Here is an 18,941-nt window from a genome sequence, read left to right as displayed (position 1 = left end):
CCATGCCTCTCCCCTCACTGATTCCGTTTCATGTCCTTTCCCCTAAGTGATTCCGCTTCATGTTGTTTCCCCTCACTGATTAGGCTCCATGCCTCTCCCCTCACTGATTCCGCTCCATACCTCTACCCTCACTGATTTCGCTCCATGTCTTTCCCCTCACTGATTCCGCTCCATGCCTCTCCCCTCACTGATTCCGCTTCATGTCTTTTCCCCTCACTGATTCAGCTTCATGCCTCTCCCCTCACTGATTCCGCTTCATGTCTTTTCCCCTCATTGATTCCGCTCCGTGCCTTTCCCCTCACTGATCCGCTCCGTGCCTTTCCCCTCACTGACTCCGCTCCATGCCTCTCTGCTAATTGATTCCGCTTCATGCCTCTCCATTCCCCTCCATGCCTCTCCCCTCACTGATTCCGTTTCATGCCTCTCCCCTCACAGATTGCGCTTCATGCCCCTCCCCTAATTGATTCCGCTCCATGCCTCTCCATTCCGCTCCGGGCCTCTCCCCTCACTGATTGAGCTCCATGCCTCTCCCCTAATTGATTCCGATCTGTCTCTCCTTCCCGCTCCATGACTCTCTCCTCACTGATTCCGCTTCATGTCTTTTCCCCTCACTGATTCCGCTCCATGCCTCTCTCCACACTGATTCGCTCCATGCCGTTCCCCTCACTGATTCCACTCCATGCCTTTACCCTCACTGATTCCGCTCCATGCCTCTCCCCTCACTGATTCCGATCCATTCCTCTCCATACCGCTCCATGCCTTTCCCCTCACTGATTCCGATCCATGCCTTTCCCCTCATTGATTCCGCTCCATGCCTCTCCCCTCACTGATTTCGCTCCATGCCTCTCCATACCGCTCCATGCCTCTCTCCACACTGATTCCGCTCCATGTCTTTTCCCCTCACTGATTCAGCTTCATGCCTCTCCCCTCACTGATTCCGCTTCATGTCTTTTCCCCTCATTGATTCCGCTCCGTGCCTTTCCCCTCACTGATTCCGCTTCATGCCTCTCCATTCCCCTCCATGCCTCTCCCCTCACAGATTCCGCTTCATGCTTTTCCCCTCACTCATTCCGCTCCATGTCTTTCCCCTCACTGATTCCGCTCCATGCCTTTCCTCTCATTGATTCCGCTCCATGCCTCTCCCCCCTCACTGATTCCGCTCCATTACTCTCCAATCGGCTCCATGCCTCTCCCCTCACTGATTCCGCTTCATGTCTTTTCCCCTCACTGATTCCGCTCCATGCCTCTCCCCTCACTGATTCTGCTCCATGCCTCTCCCCTCACTGATTCCGCTCCATGCCTCTCCCCTCACTGATTCCGCTCCATGCCTCTCCCCTCATGATTCCGCTCCATGCCTCTCCCTTCACTGATTCTGCTCCATACCTCTCCCCTCACTGATTCCGTTCCATGCCTCTCCCCTAATTGATTCCGCTCCATGCTCTCCATTCCGCTCCATGCCTCTCCCCTCATTGATTCCTCTCCATGCCTCTCCCCTAATTGATTCCGCTCCATGCTCTCCATTCCGCACCATGCCTCTCCCCTCACTGACTGAGCTTCGTGCCTTTTCTCCTTACTGATTCCACTTCCTGCCTTTTGTGGTAATAAACCACAGACATTAGGATACATCCTGTGAGTCCTTCTAGCCAATCATTAAATGTGGGGTAGTTGTGAGAGTCACAAAACAATGCTCTTGAAAATGAAAAGTTCTGATATTCAAAATGCATGATGTCCCATCATACTGATAAGGCAAAACAAAACCACCACCATCACTAAGTAAGAAAAATACTAAATTTCAACTTACAACGTAGGAGGAAGGCCACTCCACAGGGATTTAATGCCCTCATTTCGAATGATTTTCAAAAAAGCATCCTAAAATTGTAATGGAAAAAAGTGGTCAAAATAAACAAAAATGTTTATAGTGATAAATGGTATTTGATTCTTTTAAGCATTTATTTCTAAAATAAAAGCTTCCCAGATTTATATATGCCCATTATTTAAAAAGGAAAAAAAAAAAGAATTTTTCTCAACTTCCAGACACAAATGAAGCATTTCTAAATCACAGTTCCTGCTTACAAAATAAACCTACATTACTCAGCTTGGAATTGTTCTACTTAGGGCTGAGAAGCAATGTTTTTTGAAGATTATTATAAAAAGGAAGTGGAGGGATGGCAGAAAGTTAGAATAACTCTCCTCTCCCATTATGAAATCTGAGAAAACATTATTTAAACCCAATATTTGAAACCTCTGAGGAAGAACAAAAAGCAAGTAGAAGCTAGAGGGAAGCTTACTGTTAAAAGTCAAAGTCCCATGAATGAGGTTTGCACATTTACAGCTTTTTGCCCATGGGAGCTGCAAGGAACAGTACATTTACTTGCTTGAGATAGCAAACACCAGAGTTCAGGCTTGTAAACTAATCAGAAAGTTAGAAGGGAAATCCTAGGAAAAGAGGCTACAGAGGACATGTTGTTGTTGCCATTTTAGTCGCTCAGTCATGTCTGACTCTGTGACCCCATGGACTGTTAGCCCTCCAGACTCCTCTGTCCATGGAATTCTCCAGGCAAGAACACTGGAGTGGCTTGCCATTTTCTTCTCCAGACAAAGGATGTAAGCCCTTGAATTTAGCAACAAAGTCAGCCACAAGATGTGGCTCACAACTCAATTGTGCAGCCCCAGGAGAAGACAACAAAAACAAACCAGACACCCCGTGGATGGCAGATGGGGTGGGAATTTCAGCTGCAGCCCACCACAGTGGTGCCTGAGTATAGTCTGAATCTAGACAAAGTTAACTGCCTTTTAGAACAGAACTGACTCTTGGGAAGAATATAAAATAACCCAGAGTCTTTACAGAGCATTCTTCATAATGATCACTATCCAGTCAAAATTCATTAGACATAAAAAGAAACAAAAGAAAAACTAGTCATCAGAAACCAGCACTGAGATGATTAAGATGATGCTATCTGCAGATAAGTACTCCAAAACACCTATTATAAACATGTGCAAGGGTTACAAAGATGATGGGTCCATAGTGCATGGACAAATTTGGAATTCAGCAAGGAAATAATTACTGTTAAAACTGCCAAGTGAAAATTCTGAACCTGAAATGAAAAATTTTAAAAGTGGGCCTAATAGCAGAAAGGAGACAGCAAGGAGTCACTGAAGACAAATCTAAAATTAAATTGGAAGAAGGAAGAGAAAACAAATGAAGAAAAATGGGATGAAAAGGACATTTTTTTTTTCGGTGTTGGTTCTAGAATGTCTTGTAGGTCTTCATAGAACAGTTCAACTTCAGCTTCTTCAACATTAGTGGTTGGGGCATAGACTTGGATTACTATGATACTGAATGGTTTGCCCTGGAAACAAACAGAGATCATTCTGTTGTTTTTGAGATTGCATCCAAGTACTGCATTTCGGACTCTTCTGTTGACTATGATGGCTACTCCATTTCTTCTAAGGGATTCCTGCCCACAGTAGTAGATATAATGGTCATCTGAGTTAAATTCACCCATTCCAGTCCATTTTAGTTCGCTGATTCCTAGAATGTCGACGTTCACTCTTGCCATCTCCTGTTTGACCACTTTCAATTTGCCTTGATTCATGGACCTGACATTCCAGGTTCCTATTTAATTGGAGGCTAATTATTTCACCCTATTGTATTGGTTTAGCCATACATCAACATGAATCTGCCACGGGTGTACACATGTTCCCCATCCTGTAACCCCCTCCCACCTCCCTCCCCATACCATCCCTCTTGGTTATCCAACTGCACCAGCTCCAAGCATCCTATATCATGCATCAAACCTGGACTGGCGATTCATTTTACATATGATAATATACATGTTTCAATGCCATTCTCCCAAATCATACCACCGTCGCCCTCTCCCACAGAGTCCAAAAGACTGTTCTATACATCTGTGTCTCTTTTGCTGCATCGCATACAGGGTTATAATTACCATCTTTCTAAATTCCATATATATGCGTTAGTATACTGTACTGGTGTTTTTCTTTCCTGCTTACTTCATTCTGTATAATAGGCTCTAGTTTCATCCACTTCCTTAGAACGAAGGATGATTAAATGAAGACCAACTTCTCAGCAGACACATGAAAGGCCAAAAGACAATGTAATGACACATTTAAGGTGCTAAAAAACAAAGCAAGCCAGAATTCTGTATGCTGCCAAAAAGATGTCAAAAATGCTTTATAAAGACATTTCTATAGAACAAAAACAGAGATTACACTGCCAAAATATCATTATAGAAATGCCGAAAGAAATTCTTTAGAATAAAGGGTCATGGTGGCACTAAGTAACTATCATCTTCAGAAAGGCAGGAAGAACAAAAGAGGTGGTAAATATATGGTTACAGGTAAAATATGTACTTCTTTTTAACTATTTCAAAGACATCAGTTCAGTTCAGTTCAGTCGCTCAGTCATGTCCGACTCTTTGTGACCCCATGAATCGCAACACACCAGGCCTCCCTGTCCATCACCAATTCCCGGAGTTTACTCAAACTCATGTTCATTGAGTCAGTGATGCCATCCAGCCATCTCATCCTCTGTCATCCCCTTCTCCTCCTGCCCCCAATCCCTCCCAGCATCAGAGTCTTTTCCAATGAGTCAACTCTTCGCATGAGGTGGCCAAGGTACTGGAGTTTCAGCTTCAGCATCAGTCCTTCCAATGAACACCCAGGACTGATCTCCTTTAGGATGGACTGGTTGGACCTTCTTGCAGTCCAAGGGACTCTCAAGAGTCTTCTCCAATACCACAGCTCAAAAGCATCAATTCTTCGGTGCTCAGCTTTCTTCACAGTCCAACTCTCACATCCATACATGACCAATGAGAAAACCATAGCCTTGACTAGGCAGACCTTTGTTGGCAAAGTACTGTCTCTGCTTTTGAATATGCTATCTAGGTTGGTCATAACTTTCCTTCCAAGGAGTAAGCATCTTTTAATTTCATGGCTGCAATCACCATCTGCAGTGATTTTGGAGCCCCCAAAAATGAAGTCTGACACTGTTTCCACTGTTTCCCCATCTATTTCCCATGAAGTGATGGGACCGGATGCCATGATCTTCGTTTTCTGAATGTTGAGCTTTAAGCCAACTTTTTCACTCTCCTCTTTCACTTTCATCAAGAGGCTTTTTAGTTCTTCACTTTCTGCCATAAGACTATTTAAATTGAATTTAAACTGTGAACTATTTAAAATGTGAACTGTGGCATCTGTAAAGTACTAGGATGTGCCATCCGTGAGGCAGCAGCAGAAACGCAGAGAAGGGGGTAAGGGTGCCAGGACATGGGGGCCCAAGATCCACTCTACTTGCAAGTCAGCAAGTCGGCCTGCATGGCATCATGAGAGCCCAGGTAGAGACGAAACTCTCTGGGATGAGACATAAAGTTCATCATCGCAGCAACAGCAGCAGCCAGAGTACCGGCATTCTGATTCCTGTATCCTGAGCCCCAGTTTCCACAGGCGTGTGAAGAAGACTGGATGACACCTGAACACACGGTGGATGCACTACAGGGGAGGAAACCGACCTCAGGGGACCAAACCATTTACAACGGGGAGTAAGGATGCCTGTATCTTCCAAGGTCATTCACTCTCCAAACAGCCTTGAAAAGATGACCAGGAACAAAGGACAGACAATGCCACGCACATGAGATATACCCAACATGAAACACTTTTGAAGAACCGTTTGCCTAGAAACAGGAATTGAGGAATCAATATAACGTTATTAAAATTCAAACCAATAACAGGAAAGGAGGAAAAAAGGGAACAATTAGAAAAATATACAAGAACAGATTAATACTCCAACCATATGAAAAATATTAAAGGACTAAACTTTCCGATTACAAGTCACTACATCAACAGCCATCTGCATCCTATCTGTGGAGTTTCTAGGGCTTCCCAGGTGGCACTAGCGGTAAAGAATCCACCTGCCAATGCAGGTTCTATCCCTGGGTCCGGAAGATCCCCTGAGTAGGAAATGGCAACCGGCTCCAATATTCTTGCCTGGAGAATCCCATGGACAGAAAAGCCTGGCAGTTCATGGGGTCACAGAGGGTGACAGAACAAGACAGAACTGTATCACCATCTTCGAGTAAAAGAATGGAAAAAGACAGGCTACATAAACACTACTATGAGAAAACTAAAAGCTGCAAGCTGAAAGGTGGCTATACTACATTCAGATAAAAGACTTCAAGATAATACAGATGCATCAGAAAAACATATCAAGTGAATGTGTATGTTCCTAATAACTGAGGTTCAAAACCCTATGAGGCAGACCGGAGAGAATTAAAAAGGAAAACAGACATATCCTCAATCCTATCTAAAGATTATTATATCCTCTATCAGAGAATAATAGAATAATTTTTAAAAATCTGTAAGACTTCAGCAGATCTAAATAAAACATTAGCCACCCTGACCTAATGGCTTATAGAACGCTATACCCAACAACTGCAGAATACAATATACACTTTAAAGAGCACAAAATAGTCACCAAGACAGATCATACATAGGGCCATTACACAAGACTCAATACATTAAAAAAAATCTGAAAACTTAAGAGTATATTCCTTTGACCAGATCAGAATTAAATTAGAAATCAGGAACAATAAGGTATCTAGGGAAATATCCAATTATTGGAAAATTAATAATCCATGGCAAAAGAAATTACAAAGAAAATCACAAAATATTTCAACTGATAATGAAAACACAACATCAAAATCTTTGGAACATATCTAATTTAGTACTTTGAAGGAAATTTAAATGTGGAGTTGAGGAAAGAAAGGCTTAAAATCAATAATTCATGTTTCCACCTAAGAAAGTAAAATGCAAAGATCAAAATAAATCCAAAGAATAATTCTGATTTCTGGTTCTGCATGTAAAGAGCTTGAAAGCATCACTTCCATCCTGACAACAAGAAAAAAACCTGAACAAACTGAAAAATCAATTCCTCTTAGGATAATCAGAGAATTGAGGTCACCAGTCAAACTGCTACCTTGAACACTGGTAAGTGAGAGTGAAGTCGCTCAGTCGTGTCTGACTGTTTGTGACCCCATGGACTGTAGCCTACCAGGCTCCTCCATCCATGGGATTTTCCAGGCAAGAGTACTGGAGTGGGTTGCCATTTCCTTCTCCTGAGGATATTCCCAACCCAGGGATCGAACCCGGGTCTCCCGCGTTGTAGGCAGATGCTTTACCGTCTGAGCCTGGAGAGACCGTCAAATACAGAGACTCACAGCACAGTAGAGCAGAAGCCCGCAGTTAGAACCAGCACCAACAGGAATGCTATGAGCTATAACTGACCAACGGCTGGAAGCTCAGTGTAGACTAACTGGAGAATCAAAACCTCTGAGGCGCTACTCTGAGAGGGCCTTCACGCTTTCATGACTTTCAGCCCCTGAGCCCTACCAGATCCTCACTGGTAAAATCAAAGAGAAACCCCCTCCTGTTTCCAGCAGGGTAAGGGGAAAAGAAACCACTTTTCAAATATGCCCCAAATCTCTATTCTCCTTTTTTTAAAGGAGAATCACTCAAGGGAAACTATCTTACTATCTGAGGAATCTCCAGGAAAAGACAACAGGTAAGACAACAGCTGGGACAGTGGAGGAAATTTCAGTCTCTATAACACAGCTATCCAGAAGTAAACAAAGCCCAGCATCTCGCTGGATAAAACTTCACATTAAAGGTCTGTCTTTTAACCCAATACATCATGCCCAGCTTTCAACAAAAAGAATTACAAAGCATACCAAAAGGCAAAAAATACAGTCTGAAGAAACAAACCAAACATCAAAATCAGACTCAGATACGGCAGAGATTTTAAAATTACCAGCCTGGGGATTTTCAGTAACAATGATGAGTATGTCAGGGGCGCTTAGTAGTATCAGAGGACCAGTAGTGGAGACCCAACAGTGACAAGGCCGCCTCGCCAGAGGCAACGGAAATCACCAGGGGAGTCAGAAATTCCACTCCCACTGCCTTAGTCTGTTAAGGCTGCTATAATGAAACACGACAGAGTAGGTAGCTTATGAACAACACTAATTTATTTCTCAGTTCTCAAGGCCGGAAGTCCAAGATCCAGGTTCTGCTAAGGTCAAATGAGGGCCCTGTTCTGGATTTCCCACTTCTCATTGTGTCGTCACAAGGCAGAGGGGCAAGGAAGCTCTGCGGTCTCTCTTCTAAGGGCATTAATCTCATTCATGAGGTCTCTGCCCTCGTGACCTAATCAACTCCCAAAGGCTCCAGGTCCTAAAACAGTTGCATCAGGCATTAGGATTTCTACAGTGAATTCTGGACAGAACACAAACACTCAGACCACAGCGTCCCAAAGTGAAAGCCCCGACCCCACACTCCGTGTGTCCGTGGAGGCTGAGTGAGGAACACGGACTTCCAGCCCTGCCAGCCCATTAACAAGGTGGCGCCCTCTTCCTGAGCTGACAGTGTCGAAAGGGCCAACTGGGATATTTAAATGAGATTCAGAGCCTCATAACACTCAAAATTTCCTGGATCCAATTTTTTAAAAAATCACTTGTCATTTTAAGAAGCAGGAAGAGGAAATTCCCTGGTGGTCCAGTGGTTAGAAACTGGCGCTCTCACTGCCAGGGTGCCAGGTTCGATCCCCGGTTGGGGAACTAAGATGCTGCAAACCACATGGTGCAGCCAATAAATAAATAAACAGGAAGGAAGATGCCAACCTGAATGAAAGGAGACAATAAACAGACACCAGCAGGGAGACTGACAGGAGTATCTGACAAAGGTTTTAGAGCAATCAACGTATAAACCACTGACCATCACTTACAAAGACGTCTGAGACAAATGAAACATTAGAACAGCTCAGCAAAGGAAAATATACACAAAAACCTATATTTCAAAATGGAATTTTACAACTGACACCACGGAAATACAAAGGATCCTAACAGATTAATAACTACATGCCAGTAAAATGGATGACCAGGAAAAAAATGGAAAAATTCCTAAACCAGAAAGAAACAGAAAATATGAATAAATGAATTACCAGAAATGAAATTAAATCAGTAATTTAACAACTTCCAATAGACAAAAGTCCATGACCAGATGGCTTCACAGGTGAATTCTAACAAACACTCAGAGAAGAGTTAACGCCTATCCTTCTGAAACTATTCCAAAAAACTGTACAGGAAGAAAAACTTCCCTACTCATTCTATGAGGCCAGCATCACCCTGATACCAAAAGCAGGCAAAGATGTCACACACAAAAAGAAAATGGCAGGCCAGCATCACTGATGACACATATGCAAAAATCCTCAACAAAATCTTAGCAAACCAAATTTAATAAGATAAACACTGATCAAAAGGGGTCACACACCAGGATCAAGTGAGATTTATCCCAGGGATGAAAGAACAGTTCAGTATCAATAAATCAATCAATGACACACCATATTAACAGACTGAAGAATAAAACCATATGAGGAGGACTTCCCTGGTGGCTCAGTGGTAAAGAATCTGCCTGCCAATGCAGGAAACACGAGCTTGATCCCTGATCAGGAAGATCCCACATGCCAAGGAGGAACTAAGCCTGTGCTCTAGAGCCCAAGAGCCACCACTACTGAGCCCGTGAGCTCCAACTACTGAAGCCTGTGCCACCCAGAGCCTGTGTTCCACAAGAGAAGCTCCGTAAAGAGAAGCCCGTGCACCACCAACTACAGGGTAGCCACCACTCCCGGCAACCAGACGGAAAAAAAGCCTGCATAGCAATGAAGCCCCAGCACCGCCAAAAAGAAAATAAAGTTTATAAATAAATATATAAAAATAAAATAATTCAGCTAAAAATAAATCCACATGATCATCTCAATAGGTGCAGAAAAAGCTTTTGACACAATTCAACATTGTTTCATGATAAAAACCCTCAACAAAGTGGGTATATGGTTACAGAGGGAATATACCTCAACACACTAAAAGCCATACATAACAAGCCCACAGCTAACATCACAGTCAACAGTGAAAAGCTGAAAGCATCTCCTCTAAGATCAGGAACAAAACAAGGATACACTTACTCTCATCACTCAACATGGTTTATTCAACATAGTTTTCAAAGTCCTAGCCACAGAAGAGAAGAAAAAAATACAAGGATTCCAAACTGGAAAGGAGGAAGTAAAATTGTCTCCATTTACAGATGACATGATATTAAATGCCATAAATCCTGAAGATGCCAGCAGAAAACTACTAGAGCTCCTCATGAGGTCAATAAAGTTGCAAGATGCTAAATTAATATACAGAAATCTACTGCATTTCTAAACACTAACAACTATCAACAAGGGAAAGGGGTGGCAAAGAGTTGGACACTACTGAGAGACTGAACTGAGTAACTGAATCAAAACAATATGGTACTGGCAGGAAACAGACACAGATCAACAGAATAGACAGCTCAATGAACCCACAATTATATAAGCAATTAATCTATGATAAAAGGGGCAAGAATACACAGTGTGGGAAAGACTGCCCCTTTAATAAACAGGGTTGGGAAAACTGCACAGCTACACGTAGAAGGATCAAACTGGACTACTCTCTCACACCAGGTACAAAAATAAATTCAAAATAGATTAAAGGCTTATATCTAAGACGTGAAACCAAAAAACTTACAGAAGAAAGCACAGGCAGTAAACCAGAGCTCCACAACAAGAGAAGTCACGGCAATGAGAAGCCTGAGCACCACAACTACACTAGCCCCCGTACAAGCTCGCTGCAGCCAGAGAAAGCCCTCGTGCAGCAACAAAGACCCAGCACCCACAAAAATAAGTGTTAAATTTCAAAACCATTTTATATGGAAGGACAAAGGAACTTTAGAAATAACTAAAACAACTTTAAAAAGAAAAATAAGAATAAAGTAGAAGGAATCAGTTTACCTGATTTCAGGACTTACTCTACAGCTACACTAATTAAGACCGTGTGGTACTGATATAGGTAATAGATAAATGTTACAGGATAAACAACCTAGAAATAGATCCACACAATATGCCCAAGTGATTTCTGACAAAGTGCAAAAGCATCTTAATGGAGGAACGATACCTTTTCAACAAATCCAAGTGGACAACCATAGGGTAAAATAAACAAAAAAGAACAAACTTCAACCTCAAATCTATATATTATATAAAAATGACTCAAAATGGATCAAGGACTTTAAAAATAGGAGAAAATCTTCAGATCTAAGAGTAAATAAAGAATTCTTAGATTTGACACCAGAAGCATGATCTATAAAGTAAAAACTAATTGGACTTCATCAAAATTAAAAATTTCTACTCCATGAAAGACCTTGCTTAAGAGGATAAAGGGGGAAGGTAAAGAGTGGGAAAAAAAATTTAGTAATTTAGTAACTACATATTCAACAAAGGACTAGTATCTAGATAATACAAGGAGTACTCAAAACTTAACAGTAAAAATATAAACAGTTCAATTAGAAGTTGGGCAAATGACATGAAGAGTCATTTCACTGAAAAGGATAAACCGATGGCTAATAAACATATGAACAGATTTTCAACATCAGTAGCCACTACAGAAAATGTAAATTAAAACCACAATGAGGTATTATTACACACTTATCAGAACTGCTAAAATGAAAACAGTAACACCACCAAATGCTAGTGAGGATGTGGAGAAGTTAGGACAGTCATACACGGCCACAGGAATGTAAAATGATACTATCAGTCTACTAAACAGGCTGGCAGTTTCTTAAACCATAAGCAGGCAACTACCATATGACCCAGAAACTCATGGATATTTACTCCAGAGAAATGAAAACTTACAATGATATTATGATTAAGAAAATATATACATTTTGGTCTTAATCCATGGTTCCTGGCACACAGCTCCAAAATTCCTATAATTTCCTAATTGACATAGAACAAAGGTATAAAAACAGTATGAACTTAACAGAAGCAGAAGATATGAAGAAGAGGTGGCAAGAATACACAGAAGAACTATACAAAAAACATCTTAATGACCTGGATAACCACAATGGTGTGGTCACTCACCTAGAGCCAGACACACTGGAATGTGAAGCCAAGTGGGCTTTAGGAGGCATTACTATAAACAAAGCTAGTGGAGGTGAAGGATTTCCAGCTGACCTACTTCAAATCCTACAAGATGATTCTGTTCAAGAGCTGCATTCAATATGCCAGCAAATTCAGAAAACTCAGCAGTAGCCATAGGACTGCAAAAGGTCAGTTTTCATTCCAATCCCATTAAAGAACAATGCCAAAGAATGTTCCAACTACCACACAACTGAGCTCATTTTAAATGTTAGCAAGGTAATGCTCAAAATTCTTCAAGCTAGGCTTCAAAAGTATGTGAACCAAGAACTTCCAGATGTACAAGTTGGATTAAAAAAGGCAGAGGAAGCAGAGATCAAATTGCCAACATCCTTTGGATCATAGCAAAAGCAAGGGAATTTCTGAAAAAAACATCTACTTCTGCTTTATTACTATGCCAAAGCCTTTGACTGTGTGGATCACAACAAACTGTGGAAAATTCTTAAAGAGATGGGAACACCAGACCACCTGACCTGCTTCCTGAGAAATCTGGAGGTCAAGAAGCAACAGTTAGAACCGGACATGAACAACAGACTGGTTCCAAATCGGGAAAGAAGTACGTCCACACTATGTATTTTCACCCTGCTTATTTAACTTATATGCAGAGTACATCATGAGAAGTGTCAGCCTGGATGAAGCACAAGCTGGAATCAAAATTGCCAGGAGAAATATCAATAACCTCAGATATATAGATGACACCACCCTTATGGCAGAAAACAAAGAACTAAAGAGCCTCTTGATGAAAGTGAAAGAGGAGAGTGAAAAGTTGGCTTAAAACTCAACATTCAGAAAACTAAGATCACTTCATGGCAAATAGATGGGAAACATTGGAAAAAGTGACAGACTTTATTTTTTGGGCTCCAAAATCACTGCAGATGGTGACTGCAGCCATGAAATTAAAAGACACTTGCTCCTTGGAAGAAAAGCTATGACCAACCTAGACAGCGTATTAAAAAGCAGAAACATCACTTTGCTGACAAAGGTCAATATAGTCAAAGCTACGGTTTTTCCATAGTCATCTACAGATGTCGGAGTTGGACCATAAAGAAGCCTAAGTGCCGAAGAATTGATGCTTTTGAGCTATGGTGTTGGAGAAGACTCTTGAGAGTCCTTTGGACAGCAAGGAGATCAAACCAGTCAATCCTAAAGGAAGTCACCTCAATATTCATTGAAAGGACTGATGTTGAAGCTCTAATAGTTTGGCCACCTGATGCAAGGAGCCAACTCACTGGAAAAGACCATGATGCTGAAAAGATTGAGGGCAAGAGAAGGTGGCAATAGAGGATCAGACGGTTGGATGGCATGAGTTTGAGCAAACTCAGGGAGATGGTGAAGGATGGGGGAGCCTGGTGTTCTACAGCACATGGGGTTGCAAAGTCAGACATGACTGAGTGACTGAACAATGACGAGTGATGCCTCCATTCACATCTCTGAAGAAAGGCATCTGGATGCTTCCAGGCTGGTGAGCATAGGGAGGTGCTGGGAGAATGACAGGCCTGGAGAGGACATAGAAGCTCTATGCCTCCCCTAAGTCCTGCCCTGTGCACCTCTTCTATCTAGCTGTTCCTGAGTTGTGTCCCTTCATGATAACCTAGTAATCTCTTAAGTAAAATTCCTTCCTGAGATCTGCAAGCTGTTCTAGCAAATTACTGAACCCAAGGAAAGGATCGTGGGAACTTCTGTCTTTTGACTTGCAGCCGGTCAGTCAGAAGCATGGGTGACAACTTGGCCTTGCGGGTGGCGTCTGAAATGGGAACATCCCCATGGGAGCTAACAACTAACTCCAGGTAGATGGTGTCAGAATTGAGTTAAACTGCAGAACACTACCGGTCTGAACTAGAGGACTGCTTGGTAGGGGGGAAAATACCACTAATCTGTTCAGAAGAATTCTGAGTGTTCAGAGAGAAAAACAGTGAATAGTTTTTTCTTAAATGTTGACACCAAAACCTGTGAATGAACATATCTAGCAGTTTTATTCAGAGCCAAAAACTGGAAACCACTTGAAACAAACTATGGCATATCCATACCATGTAATACTAGTGAGTAATAAAAAGGAGCAAACTATTGATACATTAAACAACTTGAATGAATCTTCAGACAATTAAAATAAGTCAGAAGTACCAATCCCAAAATGTCCTGTTACAATTCCATTTATAGAACATTCTTTAGATGACAAAATTATGTAAACGGGGAACAGGCTAGTGGTTGGTAGGAGTTAAGAAGTGGGTGTGACTACAGAATGGGAACAGGAAGGATCCCTGGGTGGTAGAATTGTTCTGTATCTTCACTGTATCAATGTCAACATCCTGATGGTCATATTGTACTCATCCTGTTACATGTTACCAACTGGGAGAAACTGGCAGAGGGTACACAGGGTCTGTCTCTGAATATTTTTCTTAAAATTATGATCTACAAGCATTTCAAAATTTTAAAAGCCTACTCCTTTTTCTCCATATATAAGAAAGCATAAACAGATGAACATAAAGTTAACAAAGAATTAAAAGTAAAACAAGTCCTTCCCCTCTCCTGCTTCAATGTCTACCTTTTAACTGTGTGCTAACTACATGATGGACTCTTTACTCTCTTGCAACTGTTGAATCTTTCATATAGAAGAATAAACATAAGAATAAAAAACATGCTGTGATTATAAATAATGTAATCTCTTTACCAATGTTCCCTGGAAATGTCCTGGCTTCTTATACCATGCTTTGTTGCCTTCCTCTTCACAGACACACAGATGATCCATAAGTCCATTACTATATAGAAAACATTTTCCTAACAAAGAAGATTACAATGGTCAACACTTATTTCACACAAGTGTACTATTTTTACAGATGATCAAAATAAAAATACAAGGAGCAGGATGAACAAGACACAATTCTGTCTTCACCTTTTAGGATGAAACAATCTGATTTGTTTAATGGCAGCACTGGGCTCTAAACTCACAGTGGTGAAAAGCAATTGAATAAATTACTGGATTCTGTTTGCAGGACCATAGTCAAAAAATGTACACAGAAAAAAATTCTCTTCAGTTATCTGAGGGAAAGGAGGGAAAGATAAGAGGAAAACCTCTTTTGAAAAGACAGTATGGGTGTGCATCTTCTCTATCTGATCAGAAGAAAAGTCTGCGGTGTGTAAGGGAAATTCCGACCAAAATATATTATGAAACAATGCATATCTGAATCTTAAAAGAGCTCATTACAAGGAAAAATTATATTAACTATATGAGGTGCTGGATCCTGGCTAAACTTATTGTGGTAATCATTTTTCAATATACACATACATGAAATCATTATACTGTACTCCTAAAACTAACACTATGTTCTGTATCAATTACATCTCAACTGAAAAAGTCGATTATGAAAAAATGTTTTTCATAATCTCAACCCATGCAAATAAAGCTATGCTTTGTCCCTTTCTCTGTATTTTTACTTCTTAATCTAGACACTGGCCAGCTCCCTCCCAATTGACTACAACTTTTTCTAATAATGATTCCTTCCCATTATTGGATTCATTCTTGCTCCCATAACTGTCTTCTCCATTTGACCATATATAATTCTATCAGTTTCATAATACACTGGTCTACCTTTAATATATAGGAAACTACTCTGCTTTTCATCCTTTCCTACAATCCACCTATTCTTTCATCCACCTGAATACCTGTTGTTCATTCTGTCTCCCTGATACACATTCAACAGAGTGCCATTTATGTATGAGCTTTTTTACAGGCTGTTTTCTGCTATTTAAACATATTCGAAATGACATTTTTATAAAAACCGCAAAATATGGATCAAGGAATTGTTATTTTGCCTATCTAATAAAAACATATAACTACTCTTCTCAAAGTCCACATAAGCTCTAATGTCCAGCAATTAACCAAGCTGCTTGATAAAATACTGAATTTCCTATTACTATTCAAGCGACAATTAGATGCCTATTGGAGGAATACTGTAGGATGGGCACAGCTCTTGGACTAAAGTAGGAAGCTAGATTCAAGGTCCCTTATAAGTAAAATTCCGTTCTTACTTGTGAGGTATATACTGAAATACAAAATTGTCCTCTCCATTTGTTAGTAGGTTCATGAAAGTGTTATATGTGTTATATATATGCACATATACACACAGCCTGTTGACCCTTGAACAACATGAGTCTGAACTGTGAGGGTCTACTATACAGATTGTTTTCAATAGTAAATACCACAGTGTTACACGATCTGCAGTTGGCTGAATCCAAGGATAAGAAACTGCAAAAACAGAGGAATTATGGACACTGAGGGCCAACTGTAAATTATAGGCAGATTTTCAGCTACACCAACGGTGGGCAACCTTAACCTCCTCATTCTTCAAGGGGCAACTGTACTTGTTTTCTGCCTAGACTTCATCAGGTATAACTAAGAAATGAGGAAAATGTTTCCGCATGAGGATAAAGGCATCAGTTTTCAAAAACTGGCAAAAAGAGAATATTATTTTCTTAAAAAAATGAATGCAGTGACATTTAAAAACCTAACATAACATTTTCAGGATAAGCTGAACACATACCTTTGGGGAATGGGTTGTTTTGGGCTTGGAGTCGAATTTTAACAACATCAAAGGGTGTCACTATAAAGATATATAAAATTTCAATTAACAAGTGATATCTGTAATTTGTATAGATGTTTGTCCAAAGAAAATACACCACATGATACCTATATAATGGTTAAAACTATTTATCATAAAGTGGTTTTAAGTGTTAACATTCTAATTTTTTGCATTTGAATTTTGTTTAAAGAGGACAAACGAGAAAATGTAGTTACTTCTTTCACAGGTACTAAACTCTCATTTTGGAGAAGGCAATGGCACCCCACTCCAGTACTCTTCCCTGGAAAATCCCATGGGTGGAGAAGCCTGGTAGGCTACAGTCCATGGGGTCACTAAGAGTCGGACACGACTGAGAGACTTCACTTTCACTTTTCACTTTCATGCATTGGAGAAGGAAATGGCAACCCACTCCAGTGTTCTTGCCTGGAGAATCCCAGGGACGGAGGAGCCTAGTGGGCTGCCGTCTATGGGATCGCAGAGTTGAACACGACTGAAGCAACTTAGCAGCAGCAGCAAACTCTCATTTATACTATTTCTATGGCTATAATTCCATTAACATTAAAGCTAAAATACTGGTATTTCAAAGAAAATATGTTATCTAAGATAAAAGTGAATGTTCCAAAAGACCACTTAAATATCTGAAGATAACTATGTATTACAAGTAATCAATAATCAAATAATATGTCTCCCTATATTAAAATCTCCCTCTGTTAAATTCACCTGTATCAAATAAAAACCACAGGTATCGAAAATTTGAGTAAGCTATCCATAACTCATTCTTGCTACCATATTGTGTTACTCTATATGGGAACAGTGCAGCAAAGGAAAATGGGCATTATGATCTGAAGTAAAATCAGATCAGATCAGATCAGTCGCTCAGTCGTGTCCGACTCTTTGCTACCCCATGAATCGCAGCACGCCAGGCCTCCCTGTCCATCACCAACTCCCGGAGTTCACTCAGACTCACGTCCATCAAGTCAGTGATGCCATCCAGCCATCTCATCCTCGGTCATCCCCTTCTCCTCCTGCCCCCATTTCCCTCCCAGCATCAGAGTCTTTTCCAATGAGACAACTCTTCGCATGAGGTGGCCAAAGTACTGGAGTTTCAGCTTTAGCATCATTCCTTCCAAAGAAATCCCAGGGCTAATCTCCTTCAAAATGGACTGCTAAAACAATTAGTTTACATTTGTTCTAACCATCTTGGGCTTCCTGGTGGCTCAGGCAGTAACGAATCTGCCTGCAAGGTAGGAGACCTGGGTTCAACCCCGGGCTCAGGAAGATCCCATGGAAAAGAAAATGGCAACCCACTCCAATATTCCTGCCTGGAGAATTCCATGGACAGAGAAGCCTGGTGGACTACATTCCACGGGATCGCAAAGAGTCAGACGCGACTGAGAGACAACACCTGCTATCTTACTTAAATGAACCAGCCAACTCATTCAAATGTTAAACTGTCACCTACTATGTCATTTGGCTGTGTCTATAAGAAATTTATTTAAAGACAGAAATGTAGTCCAGAGAAATTTAAGCAATTCACTAAAAGCAAAGTAAATGATAATCTGAATTTGTTGCTACTGTAAGTTACCCAACGTCTATGTTTTTCATTATGCTAATATTTAACCCCATATTTTTACTATTTTAAGAAGGATAATCGTCATAAAAGTTTTGACAGAGACCTCAAAGAACTTCAGATCTGAGCCCCTAAATTTAGAGAGGAAAAATTAAGTTCAAAAAGAATAAAGACAATCCCAAAGTACATTCATCCTGAGGATAGCAAAGCAAAGACTAAAATTCTAGTCTCTCGATTCTCTGTCCAGGCCTCTTTCCTGTTATCATGATGAAGCATGAATGATAATATTATCAGTATTTCAGGGTAAAACTCAAGTGGGATCAGTAATTCATTCAGATACGTAATCTACATCCTAACATTATTTTACCCATCAGTGATGTCAGTATAGCTCCAGTGCAAGAGGCAAACATTTGCTGAAGCGGCGTCACTGTGATAACCGCTGGTCCCTCTGATTCAGGATCCATATCTTTAACTAACAGCAGCAAAATCTGTTAAAGAAAAGCAAGATGTAAAATAAAAGTGTAACAGAAGATGCCCGCAAAACTAACTGCTAAACGTTAAATAAACTATAAAAACTAAAACCAGTATTACTATCAAAGCACATGTTGTTGACCAGCAGAAGTACACACGTAAGTTCTATACGCAAAGGCACTACACAATTGTCATTAATAGAACATGTTCTCGGATGTTCCAAAAGTGGTAATGTACTTCAGCTAAGCTATGTGAGCAGCATCCC

The 18,941-nt window shown here is 40.8% G+C and overlaps 1 protein-coding gene across 2 annotated transcripts in view; it reads right to left on the bottom strand.

The window, feature by feature from the left end:
- Positions 1-18,941, bottom strand: part of SLC25A40 (solute carrier family 25 member 40) — a 77,576-nt gene that overhangs the window by 15,940 nt on the left and 42,695 nt on the right. For both annotated transcript variants that reach the window (XM_006069618.4, XM_044946549.1), the window contains exons 3-6: positions 18,573-18,693; positions 16,597-16,656; positions 14,727-14,833; positions 1,802-1,869 (exon numbers count right to left, since the gene is read on the bottom strand). In XM_006069618.4, the coding sequence (XP_006069680.1) occupies positions 1,802-1,869; positions 14,727-14,833; positions 16,597-16,656; positions 18,573-18,669 (332 nt within the window). In that variant the 5' untranslated portion in view covers positions 18,670-18,693. The remainder of the gene's footprint in view (positions 1-1,801; positions 1,870-14,726; positions 14,834-16,596; positions 16,657-18,572; positions 18,694-18,941) is intronic.

The sequence above is a fragment of the Bubalus bubalis genome, chromosome 8, assembly GCF_019923935.1.
Source record: "Bubalus bubalis isolate 160015118507 breed Murrah chromosome 8, NDDB_SH_1, whole genome shotgun sequence".
NCBI lineage: Eukaryota > Metazoa > Chordata > Mammalia > Artiodactyla > Bovidae > Bubalus > Bubalus bubalis.
This window is presented reverse-complemented; position numbering and strand designations above follow the sequence as displayed.